Raw genomic sequence first — 20,159 nt, forward strand, 5'->3', positions numbered from 1 at the left:
AGCTAGCAACAAGTAATTTGTGATTTTTATATTTGAATATTTTGTCATGTGAACAGATACAAAATAAATGTCTTCTTTTCCAAAAGTTAGAGCGAAGTATACTTAATTCTCAACTCTACTCCAGAATATATTTAAGATGGACTCAACTTGTTAAGTATTGAGAAAACTAGAAGAATTAGAATTTTACACTTCTCAAGCCTTTCTGCACTAGTGATTTATTTCATGTTTTCTCAGTTAATTTCTCATCAGAAATTGGGAAGAAAACTATTAATAAGGTGATCCCTATAAAGGAAAACATGGTATTATAAAATTATATGATTTATATTATTACATAATTAAAATTGACTCAGATTGTTTGTTTGACAAAGCAATCCTATTTCTGGAAAGATATCTAATAGCTTTATCTGTACTTGTATGAAATGAGGTGCATACAAAGTTAATTCATCATAGCATATTTATTGTAGCACAATCTTGGAAACAACCCAACTATTCAACTATAGAGAAAGGCTACATAAAGTACATTAAATTCACTTGGCAAAATACTATATAAGTATAAAAAGAAAGAATGAGGAAGCTGTCAGTATATTGATGTGGAGAGATAACTAGCATGTGATGTCAACTGAAAAAATAAGATAGAAAATACTAAAAACAAAGTGAAGACAAAAATTTATTCATATCTACATATATAACACTACAAATACACATAATAAGTGAATAAAGTAGTCACCTTTATTTGTGATGTAGACAGGAATGTGAGAAGGAAGCTTCTCATTGAATGCCTTGTTAAATATATATTAAAATTGAATCATATATATACTGCCTATTGCAAAAATTAAAATAATTTAAAGATATATATGATAGAGAATATGTCTTTTTCCTACCACATTCCAACTTCTAGCAGTTAACGTTTTAAGTAATTGGTTCATGTGATTGTGGGGTTGACAAGGTGGAAATTTTGAGGCCAGGCCTGGAGGCTGGATCCCCTGGGAATAGTTGATGCTACAGTCTCATGTCTAAAGAAAATCTAGAGGAAAAATTCTAGTAATCTGCTTTATTATAGTCTAGTGATTAAATGTTACTTATATCTCTAAATTTATCTTCATAGCAACATGGAGGCTAGTATTTGACCAAAAATTGGATACCATTATCTAGCCAAAGTGAATCATAACAATCATATGCCTGCTCAATCATAACATGTATCAATATCCATATTTATTTTTATTAGAAATGTGAGCATAACACTGATAACACATCTAGTCTTGGGGAATAACTTTCCATGTTTAGATGGAGAACTCTGAAAGGAAATACCCCTTTAAAATATGTGAAAATTTGTAATTCCAAACCATGGGAAAAAAGACATAATTCCTCTAAAAACAGAAGCAACTGCTTAGGAAACACTTTGGGTAGTGGTTAATGTCTACTTTACATAAAGCTTTCATAAATTGAAAAGAAAAATATTGACACCACAAATCACAAGGAGTCAATTCACAAAAGAATGACTCCAATTAGGAAGAAAACACTAAGAATTGTTTAACCTCAAAAGAAATCCAAAGTGAGTTGATCAAACTTAAATAAGTGAACTCCTTTAAATGAAAAGGTCCAGCAAGGTTTTTATGAAACTTAGATACAAGCTACCGCTCTCACATTGAGTAAACAAGTCTTTTATTCAAAATTGATTTGGCAATATCAGTAGCGAGCTATAAAATCATGCCCTTTGGCCAACATTAATCCCTTTTCTGGGAACTAATCTTGAGGAAATGATTCAAAAGATGGTAAAAGGTATAGCCTGCAGATATTCATTGAAACACATTCATTCAATCAAATAAATCTACAAGCTAAATATCCTAACAACAGAAATGCAGGCTAAATGTGATTTATTGATTTCATGAAATGTAGCTGTTAAAGAGGAAGACAGCAATGAGGTAAAATGAATATGATATAATGTTACATATAACAGTTACACCTTGTCTCTGGTTACAGTGAGAATTGTGTGTTAGCTGTGTTTACTTGTGGACAAGAGCAGAGAGGAACATGGAAACCTAAAACCAGTTTTATCTCTTGGGATATGAGATTTGGGGGTGACACTTGTTTTTACTTTAGTCCTATTAGTAGTATGATAATACTTTGACATGATTATAAGCTCCTTAAAATTAATCCTAAAGTAGCATTATCCCAAACAATACCCTCAAGTTGGAATTATTTTGTAATCACAGACTTGAAGAATTCTGTGATGCTGTTGTCCTCTCCCCTGCTGTGATAGACATAGGTACCCAGGCACTGAAACCGAAAACCCCCAGTCTCTGCTCAGAAACAGCCATCTGTCTGTTGATTAAGCCTGGAGAGATGCTTTAGAACTCCATATTCTAAACATGTAAGAGACCAGAGAAAGCAGAAGCAAAGTACATTTCTATGCTAATATAACTGGGTCTCTAATTCTAAAATGATAACTAGTGTCATTCCCAACACTTTCTAGTTATCAGAGATGTTTTTTTTAAATTATAATAGTACATGAAGGCCCACAGGATTATTGTTTATCTTTGTTCCCAACTAAGGTTTTAGATCAACATTTTTTTCTCAATGAATACAAGTATCCAATGAAATGAAAACTCAATGAGGAAGAAATATTTGGTGTAAATATCATGTTTTTCTTTTTTTTCAGTTTTATATCCCATCTCTTGATCTTTCCCATAGATTAAAAAGACAGGTTTAATAGTTCTCAGTGCTTGTGGACTTTTGCTTTCATTTCTTGGTTCTTATTTTCCAAGTTTAGAAGCCACTTGTAGAGATAATCTCAACAGCAGGAAATTTCCCAATTAGCAAAACAGAATTGCCTAGCAGATAAATGATAGTTTTATGTACCCAAGTCCCTACTAGTACCTGCTAGAAAAGCAGACTTGGTGTTAACCTGTATCACAAACATGTTTTACAGGGTGGATCATTTGTACACATTCTTTGTTCAGTGGTCTCCTGATGTCTATGGGAAAGATGCCAAAGAGCAAGGCTTTGTGGTGGTGGAAAAGGAAGAACTGAATATGATCGACAACTTCTTCAGTGAGCCAACAACCAAGAGCTGGGAGGTGAGCATGTGGGAAGGGACTAGGCTATTGTGGTCCCTAAAATGCAGGACACAGTCAAAATGGCCTTCCATTGGGATTCTAATAACTGGCTAGCAAGAAGGTAGAGCTCCTGCAATCTGGAGAAGTAAGCAATAGTTAGGCCTTTTCCAAGCTCCCATCACCCTCGCCAATGCTTGTGACAGTGGAAAAGAAAAGATAGCTAGAAAGAAGGAACTGGATTAGTCCGGCTACTTATCTCTACTTTCTTTCCATGTTGAAGACAAAAGTCCAAAATTACTATGAGGAAAATACTGGCCAGGATTCCCCTGCCCAATGCAGATGCAAGTTCTACCCACTGGCATTACCTGGAACCAATCCATTGTTACAGTCTTCTTCCACCTTTATGGGTGGAGAAGGAAAATCCTGGCTTCCCTAGAAGCTATCAGGTATTGATTCTCAGCACGTCCAAGGTAAAAGTCATTCTTCTCTAAAACTTGTTTCCTCTCATGTATTTCCATTTTAGTTAGCAATGCCAGAGTCTGAAGTCTAAATATACCACATTCATCTCCTTCATCATCGTACCTAGTCTAGTCACCTCTAGTTGGAATCTTGTTGATTCTTACCTTAAGTGGTGTGGGATCTCTTTTCCCCTCCATCACCACTCCCTAGGCAGGTTCCCCTGAATCAAGTCTGGATTTCTGCACCTTCATTTGAACTTGGAACAGCACTGCAGTCCCAATCTGCCCATCAGTCCATCCCCCTATACTCAAGATCTTAAAACAAGCTTTATCTCTCCATTCTATAAAGCAAGGCCTGCTTATTGGAGGAAAATTAGAACTTTAGGAAAATATACTGTCGAAAATTTTAAAATAATATCTAACAACATTAGGCACTTTTATATGTTTCCTTTGATTTTTTTTTTTTTCCTATTTTGCTCTCACCTTTTTTCTAGATGTGGCAGGGAATGAGTCATGTTTTTGTTTTTGTTGTTGTTTTTGCAAGATGAATTGTGCTTTATATACTGCTAAGGGTCTGGATTTTCTCACCTGACATTGTAAGAATTGTAGTAGTAAAGACTTTTAAGAGCTTCAATTTTAAGGGTTACATAGTATTTTGGGACTCTGTTATAGTTTATTTAACAATTCCCCACTTGAAAACTTATGTTGGTTCAAACTTCATAAGGATACGATGATCTGCAATCCTTTTTATTCCTTAGTTGCCTAGAATTAGAAGGTATAAAGGCACTAATTTTTTAACACTCCTGATTTTTAATATAATACTTGCTTAATTGCCAACAAAGTAAGAGATAAACTCCTCACTGTGCTTTTGCTATTATTGCTATTATTCTTTCTGAAAATTTTTGCTGCTTTGGAAATGATATAATTTAATACTTATTTTCTTGATTACTAAAGATAGAATGAATTTGAATGTATATTAGCCATTTGTTTTTTTTCTTCTTTGTGATGTCCTCTTATTCTCCCATTTTCCTAAAGGAGTCTTAACAGTTCCATCTGTTTGAACTCTTTATGATTAAGAATTTAAATTCGGGCTGGAACTATAACTCAGTGGCAAAGTATCTGAAGGACTGCAATAGAAAACAAAACCCCTTTAGGATGTTATTATACTTGTTATCAAGCATGAATGTTTATCCTTATAGTGATATGAAATAATAATAAATAAATAAATATATTATTTATTTATTATTATTTCATATCACAATATATATGTGTGTGTGTGTATATATATATAATTTAAAAATTAACTGTAGATTGAGGTGAAGAATTTAAATGTATGGTAAATGATATTCTTTTTTTTTTAAATGATACTCTTAATAGCCATTTTCCCAGCAGTATTTAATGATTTCTGTTGTTTTCTCCATCATATTGAAAGGTCTTTTTTTGTTCTGAAAGGTCTTTTATATATATATACATACATATATATATATATATGTGTGTGTGTGTGTGTGTGTGTGTGTGTGTGTGTGTGTGTATGTGTTTGCACATTTTTATATGCCTGCTACCTATTTAACTTCTTATTTAAACACAAAGCACAGCCAGGCACAGTGATACATGCCTGTAATCCCAGCGGCTTGGGAGGCCAATGCAGGAGGATAGCAAGTTCAATGCCAGACTCAGCAATTTAGCAAGGCCCTAAGCAATTTAGGGAGACCCTGTCTCAAAATAAAAAGGGCGGGGTGGGGCTGGGGCTGTAGCTCAGTGGCAGAGTACCTGCCTAGCAGGCACTGGGTTCGATCCTCAGCACCACAAAAAAATGAACAAATAAAATAAAGGCATGCTGTCTATCTACAACTACCAAAAAAATTAAAACAAAAAGGGTTGGTGATGTGACTCAGTGGTTTAGCACCCCTGTGTTCAATCCCTGGTACCCAAAATATAAATAAATATACAAGCATGCTCCTATATTGCCATGCTTAAAGCTTTCAGTAATTAATTCCCCATTGCATAGAGCAATTGTTACCCACCTGGCAGATCATTAGAATAACACCTGGGGATTTTTTTTTTTTTTTAAATTAAATCCTAGACCCTTCCTAGATGGTTTCGAAGAATAGCTTAGTTTTAGAAATGCTAACCTATAGGATCAGTGCTAAGCCCTTCATGGCTTCAGGGTTCTTCGTTTTTTTCTGCTCTTACTCTTTCACCAGACCTCATCCACCTCCTTTATCTCTGCTTCCCTTGCTCTCTAGTCTCCAGCCACAGTGAACCCAGAAACCATCTCTGTATTTTCCCTGTACCCTCCACCTGGCACATCTCCCCGTACCCTACTGTCTACTCACAAACCAAAGTACCATCTCCTTTGTGAACTAAGGCATCTCAGAACACCCAAGTGACCCCCACTTCCTTTGAGTTTCTATAGCTTTTAGCATACGTATCATGTGGATTTATTTATTCATTAATTTACAGTTGTCTCTCAACTATCTCCTCATTCACCAGAGCCTATGGACTGCAGTGTGTCCCTATGCCTGGCAAAGCACCTTTTATGGTGAACATCACACAGAAAGCACTTCACAAATGTCAGCTGTCATAAAGTGCCAGGAACTGAAGAAAGTGCTGTCATGTTGACAACGAATCTGAGTGATTCTGCCCCAGTTTGTGTTTAGACTCCTACCTCGAGGGTCAGTTCTGGCTGACCTGGGCCTGGGTATTGACCTGCCAAACTCCATTTTATAACCGGCCCCGGGATGGCCGTGCAATGGCACCCTGATCCCCATAGTAGTCCACAAGACTGAAAGGCCACTGAGATCTGGCAGGGTTGATACCACCGGTTATCAGTGACCAGTTCTGCTCCCTCACCTGTTGAAGTTTGAACATTAGAGAAGCACTCCGAAGCAAGCATATAAAGCAGGATTTATTTTAAAAAGGGTGTCATAGACTTCTCCTGGGAGGGAGAAGGGGGCTATAGCTTGTATCCTGGTATCCCAAGAAGTGAGGTGTTCTGCCTTTTAATACTTTAGGCTTCCTTTGTTCTCCTGCCCTCTCCCCCTTATCTTTCTCCTTCCTGCATGTGTGACTAGGCCCAGGAAATGCTTAGTGGGATGGCCAAAAGTTGGGAACCAGGTGGACTGAAGGGGAAAGGGCAGGATGGAGCAGGCCAGGACACATTAGTTAACAACTTTATAGCTCTGTGTAGGGGGGGACAATTCCTGGGACAGGCTACCTTGCAACAGGTTGGAGCGGGAGCGGGTTATCTTGATAAGGTAGAGGAAGGAAGGGCTCTGAAGGCATTTCAATCCCTCAGGGGGCAGTTTCCAACTTCCAGGACTCCCCCAAATTGGCCTCCTCTGACCTGATTTGATTTACCTATACTGACTGCCTATCTAATTCTGGCTTCAGTGTCACTGAAAATTGATCCAGGGGTGCTTTACATTTCTTTCCAAGTCCTTGCTATCTGATCTTTAGAGGAGGACTCATTATGGTTTTTGTTCATGAAGACTAATTCTTAAATATAGAAAGATAAATATTACTTTGCCAGTAGTTTTGTAAATCTGAATTTAATTTGACCTCTTTCACAGCCTCATATAAACCAGATGTCCTCCCGTTCTTTTAAATCCCTCATACCCCATGAACATGACTTGGGATTAAAATTGTTCTAACTGTAATAAACCGACATCAATTGAAGGCTCCCTTTTGGCCTTCCTTTGAGATTAAAACTGATGCCCGGGAACAGATGTACCATTTAAAATCAGAGGTTGAACCTAAAAGAAGGGGCAGAAAGAAAACTCTGAAAAGTCAGGGTGAGAAAAGCAAAGTTAGCCAGAGGACAATTAAGCAAAAAAGGACAAGATGAAGGAAGAAAAAAAAAAAACCACTCTCAAACAATAGGGTTTTATTGCACTGTTAGGAAACCACCATTTCAAAGGTGAAAGTGTCATTTTACAGTCTCATGCTCTGCCTGGCAGGAAGTCTGTTCTCTGTAAATCCTAATTTGGGCGTGTTCCTGTAGAAATGTTGAACCTCCTCCTAAGGGAAACAGAAACTTAATCAGGAAGCTAGATACTGAAAAACAGTTGTAGCTCAGCGTGCCTGCCAGTGTCTGGTGTGGAAGCAGAGAGCAAAAACCTGTTCCTCGTTAGACGGGCTACACTTCTCAACGGTCACAATGAGAGACCCACGATTGCCCTTGGACATTCAGATTTTCTATTGTGCCAAACCTGACCAGGAGCCTTTTGTGAAGGTAGGTTGGAGTGTGTCCTTGAGGGATAATAAGGTGCTGAATTCTCACTGATCTGCCACTCCAGTATGTTTTCACATTCGTTCTAAGGAGAGAGGATTATGCTAGCATTTCAACCAGAGCTGGTCAATTTATTTGTTGTGAATATGGATATACTGTGGTTGCCTCTTTCACTGTGAATCAGAAATCCATATTTGAGGGGTTTTTTTTCATTCTACAGCCTTATTTTATAGCTATGATAAGTATAAGTTTCACCAAAAACATGCTGCTTTATTTAATACATTTAAAATGCTGGTTGTGCTTCTTTGGAAGTGTTCTCTCTACCTAGATTCTCTTCCAGAAGATGGTAAAATTTATAAGCTAATTTCCCTACCAGAAATCTGGCCCAGATGGCTGTGGGTACTTTGTATATGTCACTGTGTGGTTTGGAAATTGAGTAATGCATTATCTAACAACTTTCACTAGATGACATTTAAATGCTTTTTCTCTATAATACAAAAGTCATTAATGCTTGTAATTAGGCATTTGGATGAATTAGCTGTCTGATATAATTTAATTTTAAAAGAATTTAGTGTTTTATCCAGAATTTAAAAGGGACAAAAAAAAATGTATTTTAAAGCAAGAAGGACTATAGTATTTTATAAAGATGACTATAATTATACAATAAGTGTTGTATACAATATAATGTTTTTCAGTTTAGAAGGGAAAAATACTTTGGCCATTTCTGAACTGTATGTAATATTTGTAACCTGGTTGTAATTTAGAGCAAAGCTTCATGCTTCTCCTGTTGCTGTTCCTGGTAGCTGTTATTTCTATCTGGCTTGGTTGCTATGTGCACAACCTTGAGAGAAAACACCAAGAACCTTGATTAAAAACTGTCCTTATTGTTCCAAACTCCCTATTTATAGAAGACTTACTCACTGAGTGATCTCTGATTATTTCCTTGGCAATTTAAATTTAGATGCAGGCTAAAGAAGAATAATTTCGACCATTTTCAAGGGTATAAATTGCTCGTGGAGTTATAAACAGCTCTCATGCAAGGAATGAGCAATCAGCAGCAATAGCAAAACTGGAAAATGGGTGATTTTAATTCATACATATGAAGTGCCTCAGCTGAACTAAGTTCTGCATTTGATCTGGAATCAAAAAATTAACCATTTCCCCAAATGGCTGTTTAACTTATGTCCTGCCACCCAAACTCTCCCTTTTCAGTCAGTCAGGTATCCAAGATAGCTTTGTTCTCAGTTGAGGAAAAGTCATCTTTGTCTTGGGTTGTTTTTTCCTTGCCTCAGATCATTACCGTTGAGGAGGCGAAGCGCAGGAAGAGCACGTGCAGCTACTATGAGGACGAAGAGGAGGAGGGGCTACCAATCCTGCAGCCTCAAAGTGCGCTGCTGGAGAACATGCACATAGAGCAGGTGGGTCTTCCCTGGGGACTTGGGATGAGGGTCTGCTAGGCCTTCAAAGATACTCCCCATCTCTGACTGCATTTGCTCTTTTCACTCCTGCTGAGGGATGAGCCAGGGCTGAAGGGAGGAACGTGAAGTCCTAACCAAGGCCAGCCTGAGCTTCTCTGCTTCTGAAAAATTATAACAGTCTTTTCCACTGCCTTTCTGGGAGTATAAGCAACTGATCAGACATGAATACCCTTCTCTCATATCTAAAGGAAAAGTTACTTCTTATCTTACAAAGAAATATAAGTGTCCTACTAAGGTCCTAAAAGGATCCAAATTTATCCCAGCGATTATTGCAGAGTTCTAATGGCTATTATTTATAGGGCTCAATAAAATTAATATAGCAAGTATACTTTCTTGCTTTTATGAAAACACCTAACCCTAGAAAGAATTTTTCTTTTTCTGTCATTTTCTTTGCGATTTTGTTTTCTGAAAATCTGGTAATTGTATTTTATGAGATGTTATTATGTTCTTATATCTGAACTTTGGTAGGAAATCACTTGTAATTCTTTTGTCAGTTAGCTTAGAAACCTGAATTTCACAGAACTTAAAGAGTCATCAAGTTCAATTCCTCAGTTTACAAATGAGCCAGTGAAGGCCCAGGAAAATCAAGAGAATTTACCATGGAGCTAAATATAGGTAGGGTTCATGCTGACAGTGTCTGGAACTGATTTGAAACATTCTAAAGACAGCACGTCATCACTTCCTTTCATGATATTTTCGAAGACATATACATCATTGGTATTTATGGCAGCTAAGTTTAAGCTAAATATTGATGTGGGTGAAAGGTGCAGGTACAAGGTGGACAGATAACCTCTGACATCTAACATAAGGCACCTGTGTTTTGTTGCTATCAGATCTGTGGGAAGCCATAATTGCCACGAGCTGTTCTGAGTCTGTGAAAGTTTAGAAAGAACCATTGGAAAAGTATGAACTATTTGTTAAAAGTCAGATTGTGATATAGAAAAAGAGTATGTGTCTAGTTCATACTTCCTTACCTGCCTTGATCAGTGTCTTCGAAAGTTTGTCCCATACCACATGACAAAGTTTCAGTCAATGACGAATTGCAGGTGTGACATGGTACCCTAAGATTATATCACCTAGTGAATGGCAGGCATCTTAGTTTGTGTAAGTACACTTGATGATACTCACATCACCACAAAATTGCCTAACAACACATTTCTCAGAACATATACCTATTATTAAACAGCATACCTCAGTAGCATAGGAACCTACAGTCAGGCACCAAGGGGAGAAGCATCCTCTGAGCAGCCTCCCTGCCAAAGTAAATGCTTTAAAGCAATGATTTTTTTCCATTCTCTTTCTTGGTTTATGGTGGCAAATATTTACCACCATAGACCAAGCAATGCATAAGTAAATATAAAACTTTGAGTTTGAACCACAGGCATACGGGTTTGCAAGTCATTTGCTGATTTGTGGTTGAATTGTCTGTTTGCATCTTCTTGTACTGGCAGCTGGCCCGACGCCTTCCAGCAAGGGTGCAAGGGTATCCGTGGAGACTGGCCTACAGTACCATAGAGCATGGAACCAGCTTGAAAACTCTCTATCGGAAATCAGCATCACTAGATAGTCCAGTCCTATTGGTCATCAAAGATATGGATAATCAGGTGAGTCCTGCTTCTCTCAGAGAGAACACTTTTTAGTGTCAATTTTCAAATCTACTCAACAGAAGAGAGATGAGTACAACGAGTTCTCCTCACCCACATTTCACAGTTAGCCTGATTTTGCCATGTGTGCTGCTTCTCTTTCTTTTATCTTTGTTTTTTCTTTCCCGAGGTATTTTGAAGTAAATTCCAATCATGATGTCATTGCACCCCTATGTACTTCATAATCATTTCTAAAAAGAAAATGGAACATATCTCTAAGTATAGTCACATTCTAAGGAATTTTTTTTTCCTATGCTGACCATGGAGTAGGAAAATATAATGGTATTCAATAACCTAAAGCTGAAAAGTTGAGAAAAGTCAGGTCTGGATTTGGGGACAATTTCAGAAATAAGTTCCAGTGCCACACCAGAGTTTTTTTTCAAGTGACTGAAGTAGCACCCACAAAACTTGCCTGCTGTGGCTGTGATGGGAGCTTGTCAAAGCCTCAGTGTGTCATGCCCAGGGGCCCAACTGTTAAAGAAGCATCAGGGAATCCTCTGTGCCATTCCTAATTGCATTGTCACCAGTTACAGCTGACCTTTCTAGGAGGCCCTGGTTAAATCTAAGTATTACCCCCCACCATCCACTCTTCAGTGTGCTCTTCCCTCAAATCAACTTGGAGTATGAGGCTTCCTTCATTTACTACCCGGTCAGTCTATTATGTCTTAAAAGAAAGACAAGTCGAGCCTGATCTTCATTTATTTCAGTTTGATCTGTGTGGTATTCAGGTGTTTTGCCACTTGTGACACAGCCTACTTCCTGCCCCATAATCCCCAGTGCAGATTGTTGGAAGCTTACTCTAGGCACACATGGCCAAAAAAGACAGGACTCCCTCTTCTCCCAGCTGTGGTGTATCCCCTCTAAGTGTAGGTTCCCAGCACTTCTTATTCCCTACCTGAGATCTGTGTATCGGAGACTTAAATCCAGGCAAGTGTGGCCTAAAGGCAGGGAGAAGGCTCTCTTCCTCCATCCAGCCACTGCTCACAGGGCTGTTCGATGGCATGGCAGGCTGAATTTAGAGATTTCTGGTCCTGTTGTTTTGGCTCATAGGGCAGAAGTTGCACCATAGGCAAGGCAAGCCAAGACCACAGCCTACTGTCTCTGCCCAGCACCTTGCTCATAAAGCAGGATTATTCCTCTGAGAAAAGCAGGCTATTGTCTAGACTGAGCTCCAGAGCAGTCACTTGGAGATTTTTCACAGGGGAAGAGTCAGGCTATAAAACAGAGCTCTGAAGTTATCTCCAAGAAACTTATTTAAATAAGTATAGGGAAGTTCAAGTCCCACCCTAGAAAACAATGAAAAATTTGGTGGTAAACAATGAAAAGGAAGCTGGTAGTCCTGTGAAGGCAACAACCTGAACTAGACAGTCTGGTTTACTAGAGAGAACCTGGGATAAAAGACAGCTAAGGAGAATCTTCTTAGAATCAGGATAAACTCCATAGACTGGCCAAAGAAACTGCCCCTGCAAAGACACCTAAATGTAACTGAATTGGACTGTGGAGTAATTTATAGCACAAATCATTGTTGAAAACAAGAAAACAATCGTCAGACAAGTAACATGGCGCCTGATTTATACTAACCTAATTTTACTGAGGTGTGGAAATGTCACTTCTTTGGTTCTCTGTTACACCTCTCCACTTACTGTAGTGCTGTTTGTTATACATTGATATAGTAGATCCAAACCCAAAAATAAATTGCTATGATTACTAATTTACATTTTATAGTTGAGAAAAAAAGAATAAATATACACTTATAGGTTTTGTTATATTAACCTTCATTTTATCATTTTTGATTGTCTTCATATATTTCTGTAGATGAGTTTATTCTGTTATTGCTAAAAATATTACATTTTTATATGACGTGACGTAGATCCAATAATACTATTATATACTTGTTTGATGGAGTTTCTTCCTAAATAAATGAACAGGAAAAAAGACAATAGACATTTCCTATATAGCCACAGTGCTATAGATCTAAAAAAAAAAAAAAAATCACAGTAATTTCCTAGTATTATCCAGTGGATAATAATATCCAAGTCCTTAAATGAATTTGCATGTTGGCTAAAAAAAATTATAGTTAAGGAAGAATATAATTATTTAGAATCCTGCAGAGGTCAGAGAGTAAGGATATCTTTTTCTGTTGATTTGTCAGAAAGGAACCCATTTTCCACTTATGGCTATTGCCCATCTTATCATATTTTAGCACCATGTCTTTAAAAAGAGATACCTCGTGTTATTTTTTTTAGTACTGTTACTGAAAGATCTCTGAAGAAAGTGAAACAGATTTTAATGTTTTTTTTTCTTTGTTTTTAACAGAAAAATGTAGTAATAGGAAGTATGAATAACATTGGTTAGAAAGTTTCTAGACTTTTGTTCTACCCAATATTTAGTATTTCAAGTGTAATTGGTAAAGAAGAGAGCATACTGTGGTTATGATCACATTAAAATAATTTTTTAAAATTTTTTAAGAAATTTTTCAGATAACCTTCATTTAAAGCAATGTTTCTACAGAGGGATTTGAAGCAGAAGGTATACATGAATCACCTAGAGACATTTTTAAAATAGATATGCTCACCACTGCCAGCCCCCATCCCTGCAAGTACTGAGGCTATGGCCATACATATTCTGAAAATGCTGTTCCTCATGTAACTTACCTATCCTTCCAGCCTCCCAGTATGAAAAAGCAGAAGAATCATTGATTTAAACACATCTAGTTCACCTTTAAAGCCCATAGAATTATGAAGTTACTTTTTCATTAAAAGTTATCTCAAATTAAGATATATTGATCATCATGTTTAGGTGGTAGTTTTATTAAGCATATCAATAAGCATATTAATTATTTGTTCTTACAAATCAAGGGGAAGGAAATTTATTTCTGCTGGGGAATGTCTGGCCATAATTCTACTTATAAAATACATGAGAGATGTGACCATTTTCTCCCAAGCAGGCATTTCTGTGTGCAAGACACATCATCATCTTGTTTAATGTTCCCAATATGTTGTAAAGGAAATTTGTCTCTGTAGTAGACTTTGGCAGTCTTTTAAGATTGAAGCAACTTGTGGGCCTTGGACAAACAAGTTCTCTGACTTCTCTGATGGCTCTTCCATACACCAGGAAGCCTGGCCACTTGGGTTCCAATCAAAAATGGGGACATTTGGTGGATTCTTTTGTTTGGTGGTCTTTTTTACTCAAGAGCTCCAATTTAGTAAAATCTTTGCTGGAAGAGGTGTAATTACATCTTAAAACAAGATCGTATAAAAAATATATTTCAGAAAGCCTTTCTATGGGAGGCTTAGGTTTTAAAGTACACATTTGTTTTCTTTTGACAGATTTTTGGAGCATATGCAACTCATCCCTTCAAGTTCAGTGACCACTATTATGGCACAGGCGAAACTTTTCTCTACACATTTAGCCCTAATTTCAAGGTACCTGATGGGGGAAATGTTTGATTCCTTAGTAGTGGGAGTGGCAAGGACTGTCCTATGAACTTAAGAACTCACTTCAGCCTGGGTCAGCACTTCATGATTGTAGCACACAAACTGCTTAGGGTCCCTGGCCTTGGGAGTGTGGGAACCAGGGAGGGGATGCAGATTATACCAGCATGTAACTGAAAGGTCCTTCCTACTTTGTTACACTTTGGAGGTCTCCTTCTGTATGGGCCAGGTCTGATAATCAGGAGCCTTCTCCATCAAAGGGAGGTGGGTGGCTCCCTTCCACATAATAGTTCTATTTAAGATTCTGTGTTTGCTATTTCTCCCGAATAAAATGTCTATTCTCTATTTTGTTTTCTACCCCAAGGTCTTTAAGTGGAGTGGAGAAAACTCATATTTTATCAATGGAGACATAAGTTCTTTAGAACTTGGTGGTGGAGGGTAAGGTTTTCTTTGTCATTGTTTTACCACTTGACCTGTGAGAGTCTGTTTTGACCCAGTTAACCAAAACCTCAGTGTCAGCAGATTTTTTGCTAGTTCATGTGCTTTAATTAATTAGGATAGTGGACTAACACATGACACTATCCTAATTAATCAAAGATAAAAATCATGTGTTCATGTACCTAGTTGAGAAATGACTACCCCATGTCTTTTAGGAAAGACAGGTCATTTAAACAAAATGAAGGAATGAGGGCCTTTATTTTGCAAGCAATTTAGAGTTTTTACTGTCTGTGGCATAAAGGAAAGAAGAGGCAAGAGAGAACATAAAATATGCCATGTAAGATCTAAGTGTATTTCCCTTTTTTTCCTTTAACTTGTTTTCAGGGGAAGATTTGGTTTATGGCTAGATGCTGATTTATACCATGGACGAAGCAACTCATGCAGCACCTTCAATAATGACATTCTTTCCAAAAAGGAAGACTTCATTGTGCAGGACCTAGAAGTGTGGACATTTGAGTGAAATTTGGACTGCCTTAAAATATAACATTAAAAAGACTGGGTTGGATCAGCCCTCCTAAAGCTGGCTGGAAAATGAAGCCCCAGCCCAGGCTGCCTCATCCCACAATGCTTTCTTTCTGCCATCATCTCAGAGCATGGTCAACTTTGCAAAAAGATCCTGAAAGGTACGTGTGGAGGGCAGACACTGAAGAAAGAAATTTGAAGTCCAGATTGTTCAAAGACTTTGTTCTTCCACTTCTTTCAAATCCATACAGTGAGGAATTGGAGTGTTTATATGAGTTGAATGCAATTTTTATTTTTGGTAACTGTGAAAAAAAAGATACTGTGGAAATATATCCATGCCTTGTGTATTTATCAGCATAAATTTTCATTGCAAAATGTACAGCTATTGTTTGTCATGGAAAAGGTTAGTCTCATTTAGAAAAATTGAAAGGACACAGCACTTAAAGGGAATATATATGATTTTTTTAAAAAACAGTTTTATTTATTATTTCTAGTGTATTGTCTAAAATATGTTGGCAGGTTTTTTTTTTTCTTTTAATATGTCAAATCTTGAAATAAATAAATGTATACATTTGTGCTATGTTTTGGGAACAAGTCTGTTTGATTTATATAATTTTATATTGATTTTTTTTTGCCCTGATTGTTTAGGGTGATAGGTCTTAAGCAGTATATATATTTCTAAATTTTTAAAAGCCCATTACCAATGTTTATTGATTTGACTATAGAAATAGTCAGGTTTTTTGTTTTTTGTTTTTTGTTTTGTTTTGTTTTGTTTTTTTGGTACCAGGGATTGAACTCAGGGGCACTTAACCACTGAGCGACATCCCCAACCCCTTTTTTTTTTTTTTTTTTCGAGACAGGGTCTTGCCAAGTTGCTTAGGGCCTCGCTAAGTTGCTGAGGTTGGCTTTGAACTAGCTATCCCCATGCCTCAGCCTCCTGAGTCACAGGGATTACAGGCATGTGCCACCCTAGGCCAGCTTTCTATTTGATGATTACAAAGGTACATTTTAAATTACCCGAACATATTCATGTAAAGCAGAATATACCATCTCTTGACATTTATAGAAATGGAAACCTTTATGAACCCAGACTTAAAACAAAACTTGCTTCTGAAAAAAATTATGTTTCTTATAAAACCATATGTGTTGATAACAAAAACTTTATTTTCATAGTGTTCTTTTGCACAATTTCTCCCCCAAACGTTTACATTAATGAGCAGGCCTCTATTTTAAAAGGGAGTGTTTTAATTTCTGCTTTTTTAAAAATCAGATGAAAAAATGTCAAATTGGACCAATTGTCTTGGGTTTTAGACTCTTATTTGAGAAAAAATGCAAAGAAATGCATTTATACCAAAATTGGAATAAAAAAGAAAACCTATTTTTTAATGTGAACTCATTTTCACATCAAAGAACCTCTTTTATTAAAAATAATAATAAAGCCTTATAAAAAAACTTATTAATTGCTAGACTTTTATGAAAACCAAAGACTACTAATGGAAAAAAATTAAATAATAGCCAAAGCTGAGAAGAGGTATGTCACAAATTATTTCCACAGTGATGTTTGAAAGGAAAAATTTATAACAAGCAGTATTTACATATTTGCATTAAAAAAAAGCAGTTCTTAGAATATTTCTCTTATTTTAGTTCCCCATTTTAGGCTATTTGTAAGAGAACAAACTGTCCAATGGCCTCTTATCAGATCAACAATTATTGTGCTATGTTCTCATTCCATGCAAATTTAAAGGAATACTATAAAATTTTAAATCCATAGCCCAGGCATACTTTTTATCCAGTTTTCATACTGAGAATTCTTGATAAACATATTGGCGGTTTAATCTTAATCTTCTTATTAAAAATAAGTTGGTGTGAGATATTAGGAATGTCTCATGATGATCATGTTTACCATGTATGCCATTTGCAACCATATGCTATTAATAAACAAAATGCTCATTTTGCATATAGTTCACTCTTACCTAGTTTAGTCCATGATACTATACTTGTGAGAGCATATCCAAATGTTGTGTTCTCTATTTAAAACAGTATTGTCCAATCAGAAATGTGTGGCCCTTCATTTATGGATACTGACTATATGTAATGCAGTGCTATCCCAATATTTTCAATAAAGGAATTTATGCATTCAGTGTGATTTTCTTTCCTGAGGTTTCATTTACCTAGTATTTATTGGGTAAAGTCCTACCTCCAAGATATTGCAAGTACGCTTCCAGACAAGTGTAGTAAAGCAAGTCACAAGAATTTTTTTATTTCCCGGTGTATATAAGATTTATGATTTCAGAATTGTGTAGACTTTTAAGTGTGCAGTAGCAATATGTTTAAAACAATGTATATACTTAATTAAAAGTTCTTTATTGCTGAAAATACCAATGATTAACTGAGCTGTCCGGAAAATGGCACTGACAGACTTTGCTTGATGGAGAGTTGCCACAAACCTTCAATTTGTAAAAAGTGCAGTATCTGCAAAGTTGATGCATTGTACACAACTTGATGAAGCATGACTGTACTCAAGTTTTTCATATTGTGAGAGGTGATGAAATATCCAAGACTAAACAAGGTTCAGAGCTTATGTTTTCATTGCTGCCCTGGAAACTCCCTCTTAATTTCTGGTAGCCACCCTCCTTGTTCTCCCATCAGTTCATGGAAACTGCTCTTATTATAGGTACTAAAGACAATTCTGGGCTTCCTCTATCAAGTTTCTTCTCTGTTCTTAATCCTTTCAGCTATTCTGTGAATAATGACCTTCTTTTAACATCTGACTCAACCTGATTCCTAATTTCTATGAGAGTCACCTTACCCTCTGATAAATTTTCTGCCATCTAGCTCCTAAAGATGAAGACCCCAAGCAACTTGTTCATAAATCAATATCTAAGAACTGGGGTGGGAGGAGGCAACCAAAGGTTTCTTTAGAATCTGTTGGAAATTATTTAAATGCATCCCTATGTTACACACCACCAGGGACACCTGAACTTGTGACTACCACCCTTGATTTAAGTTCCCTTTCCTTGGTTCCTTTTAAAGTTTTAGAGACAAATGAAACAAAACTAACAAGAACTACACTCCTTCTGAGGAAGGCATTAGAATTTCTTAAAGCAAAAAAGAGTGCTAAGATTTTGATGTTCTTCTTAGGGTGTCTAATCTATTTTTACTGATTTAATCAGGCAGAGAAAGGTAAAGAGGTCAGAAGTCAAAGGAAGTTCCAGAAGCTTTAAAATAAGGGCAACCACACTTGCCCCTATGGAAGTTTAAGAAGTGTCTCTGACCACTTCTATCTGCCCAATCATGACAAGTTCTGCCTCATTCAGGGGAAACCTTAACCTCGGGGCATCACATCTCTGCTCTCACCTCCTTGCCTATACACTTTATCCAAAGTGACCCACTAACAGAAGGTGTGTTAGCTTAGAAAATTAGGCTTCACCAGTCACTCCAAACTCAAATGTCCTTATTCTCTTCTATCTCAAAATTTCTAGTGGTACTTAGGGACTCCACAATCTGGTCCATCAGTACATTAAAATGGGGTTTCTTGATAGAATATCTTTGGGACTTTTGTCTTTCTTTTGGATTAGCACTGCCCAGTAGAACATCCAATGACAGAAATGTTCCACAGATTTTCACTATAGACATTTTATTATAGACACTAGGTACCATACTTGCGTTGAACACTTGAAATGTGCCTTGTGTGGCTGAAGGGCTGAGTTTTCTATTTTTTTAAATTTAAATTTATTTAAATTTAAATAGCTGCCTATGTATTGAACAACACAGCCTTTTTTTTTTTTTGATCAACCCCCAAGGCTTAGTACATGTTAGGCAAGTACTCTACTATTGAGCCCCAACTCTTAGCACAGCTCTAGATCAGCTGTTATTGCCAGTTCTTATTTCATGAGACAACAAATCCCTCACCAAAAGAGAACTTTAGTTCCAAACACTTGGATTTAGTTCCATTACAGATCTTCATGTAGCTTGGTCCCACCTAAGGTATTAATATGTCCCTTACTATTTAGGAGCTCCATTTGTAAAGAAATCAGGGAGCTGAGTACTCTGGGAGTCTTTCCATATTGCAAGATTGAATCTTCATAAGACCTTTGGTCCCCATCTCTAATCTCTAGAAAATTTATCCTAGTGCCAGACCTTGTTTCATGTAAAGTCTTCCTGGTGTGGCCATCACACATGTTCTGTGCCTATTTAGGACATTCCACTGCTCAAGGCACTCGCCACAATGCATGCATGATGGAGCACAAGAAAGAAAAACAGTGCTTACAGTATTTTTCAGTTGATCTCAAAGTGATGGAACTACTGAGAATGCCTCTCACAGGGCCATTTAGTGACCAATTGTCCTTACCAAGTGTGCCAGCTGGTATGCCCACTGGCCACATGTACACTTAGAGAACTTGTGTATACATGTAGAAAGGTTTTTATATCAACCTGTTAGAATGAAGGGTAATCTAGAACCATAGAAGAGAGACTATTAGATAGCCTCAGTTGTGTCTTATTTACCCATTGACCAGGGCCCACATTTGATCGAGCCCTTCACTTCTAGGGTTACAAAAGGCAACCCTGCTCTAGTTTAACATAACCCAGAGGAAAACAAGAAACGCCTTCAAGATACACATTCACTTTCAACAAGCTTTGATGATATAATTGTCGGCTTCCCATTTTCCAACAAATACCTGTGATAACCAACTTAGAAAAAATTTTATTTTGGCTCACAGTTTTGGAGGTTTCCACTCATGATTAAGTGACCCTGTAGCTTTGGCAACTATGGTGAGGCAGTATACCAGAGAAGAGAATGTGTAGCACAGGAATCCCATTCACCTCAAGGCCCAGAACAAAAGAGAAAGAGGAAGAGTCCATAGTTTCAAAGTCCCCTACAAGGGCCTACATTCAATG

General features: G+C 37.1%; 1 protein-coding gene across 3 annotated transcripts in view; it reads left to right on the plus strand.

The window, feature by feature from the left end:
• The window catches only part of Ncoa7 (nuclear receptor coactivator 7), a 148,133-nt gene extending 130,732 nt beyond the window's left edge, over positions 1-17,401 (plus strand). For 2 of the 3 annotated variants that reach the window (XM_015500958.2, XM_015500965.2), the window contains exons 11-16: positions 2,930-3,077; positions 9,038-9,163; positions 10,675-10,827; positions 14,196-14,291; positions 14,665-14,738; positions 15,123-17,401. In XM_015500958.2, the coding sequence (XP_015356444.2) occupies positions 2,930-3,077; positions 9,038-9,163; positions 10,675-10,827; positions 14,196-14,291; positions 14,665-14,738; positions 15,123-15,258 (733 nt within the window). In that variant the 3' untranslated portion in view covers positions 15,259-17,401. Of the gene's footprint in view, positions 1-2,929; positions 3,078-6,614; positions 7,749-9,037; positions 9,164-10,674; positions 10,828-14,195; positions 14,292-14,664; positions 14,739-15,122 lie in introns of those variants that run through there. The other variant, XM_015500953.2, reaches the window with a different exon arrangement.
• The last annotated feature ends 2,758 nt before the right edge of the window (positions 17,402-20,159 follow it).

This window comes from Marmota marmota, unplaced genomic scaffold (assembly GCF_001458135.2).
Source record: "Marmota marmota marmota unplaced genomic scaffold, marMar, whole genome shotgun sequence".
Lineage (NCBI taxonomy): Eukaryota > Metazoa > Chordata > Mammalia > Rodentia > Sciuridae > Marmota > Marmota marmota.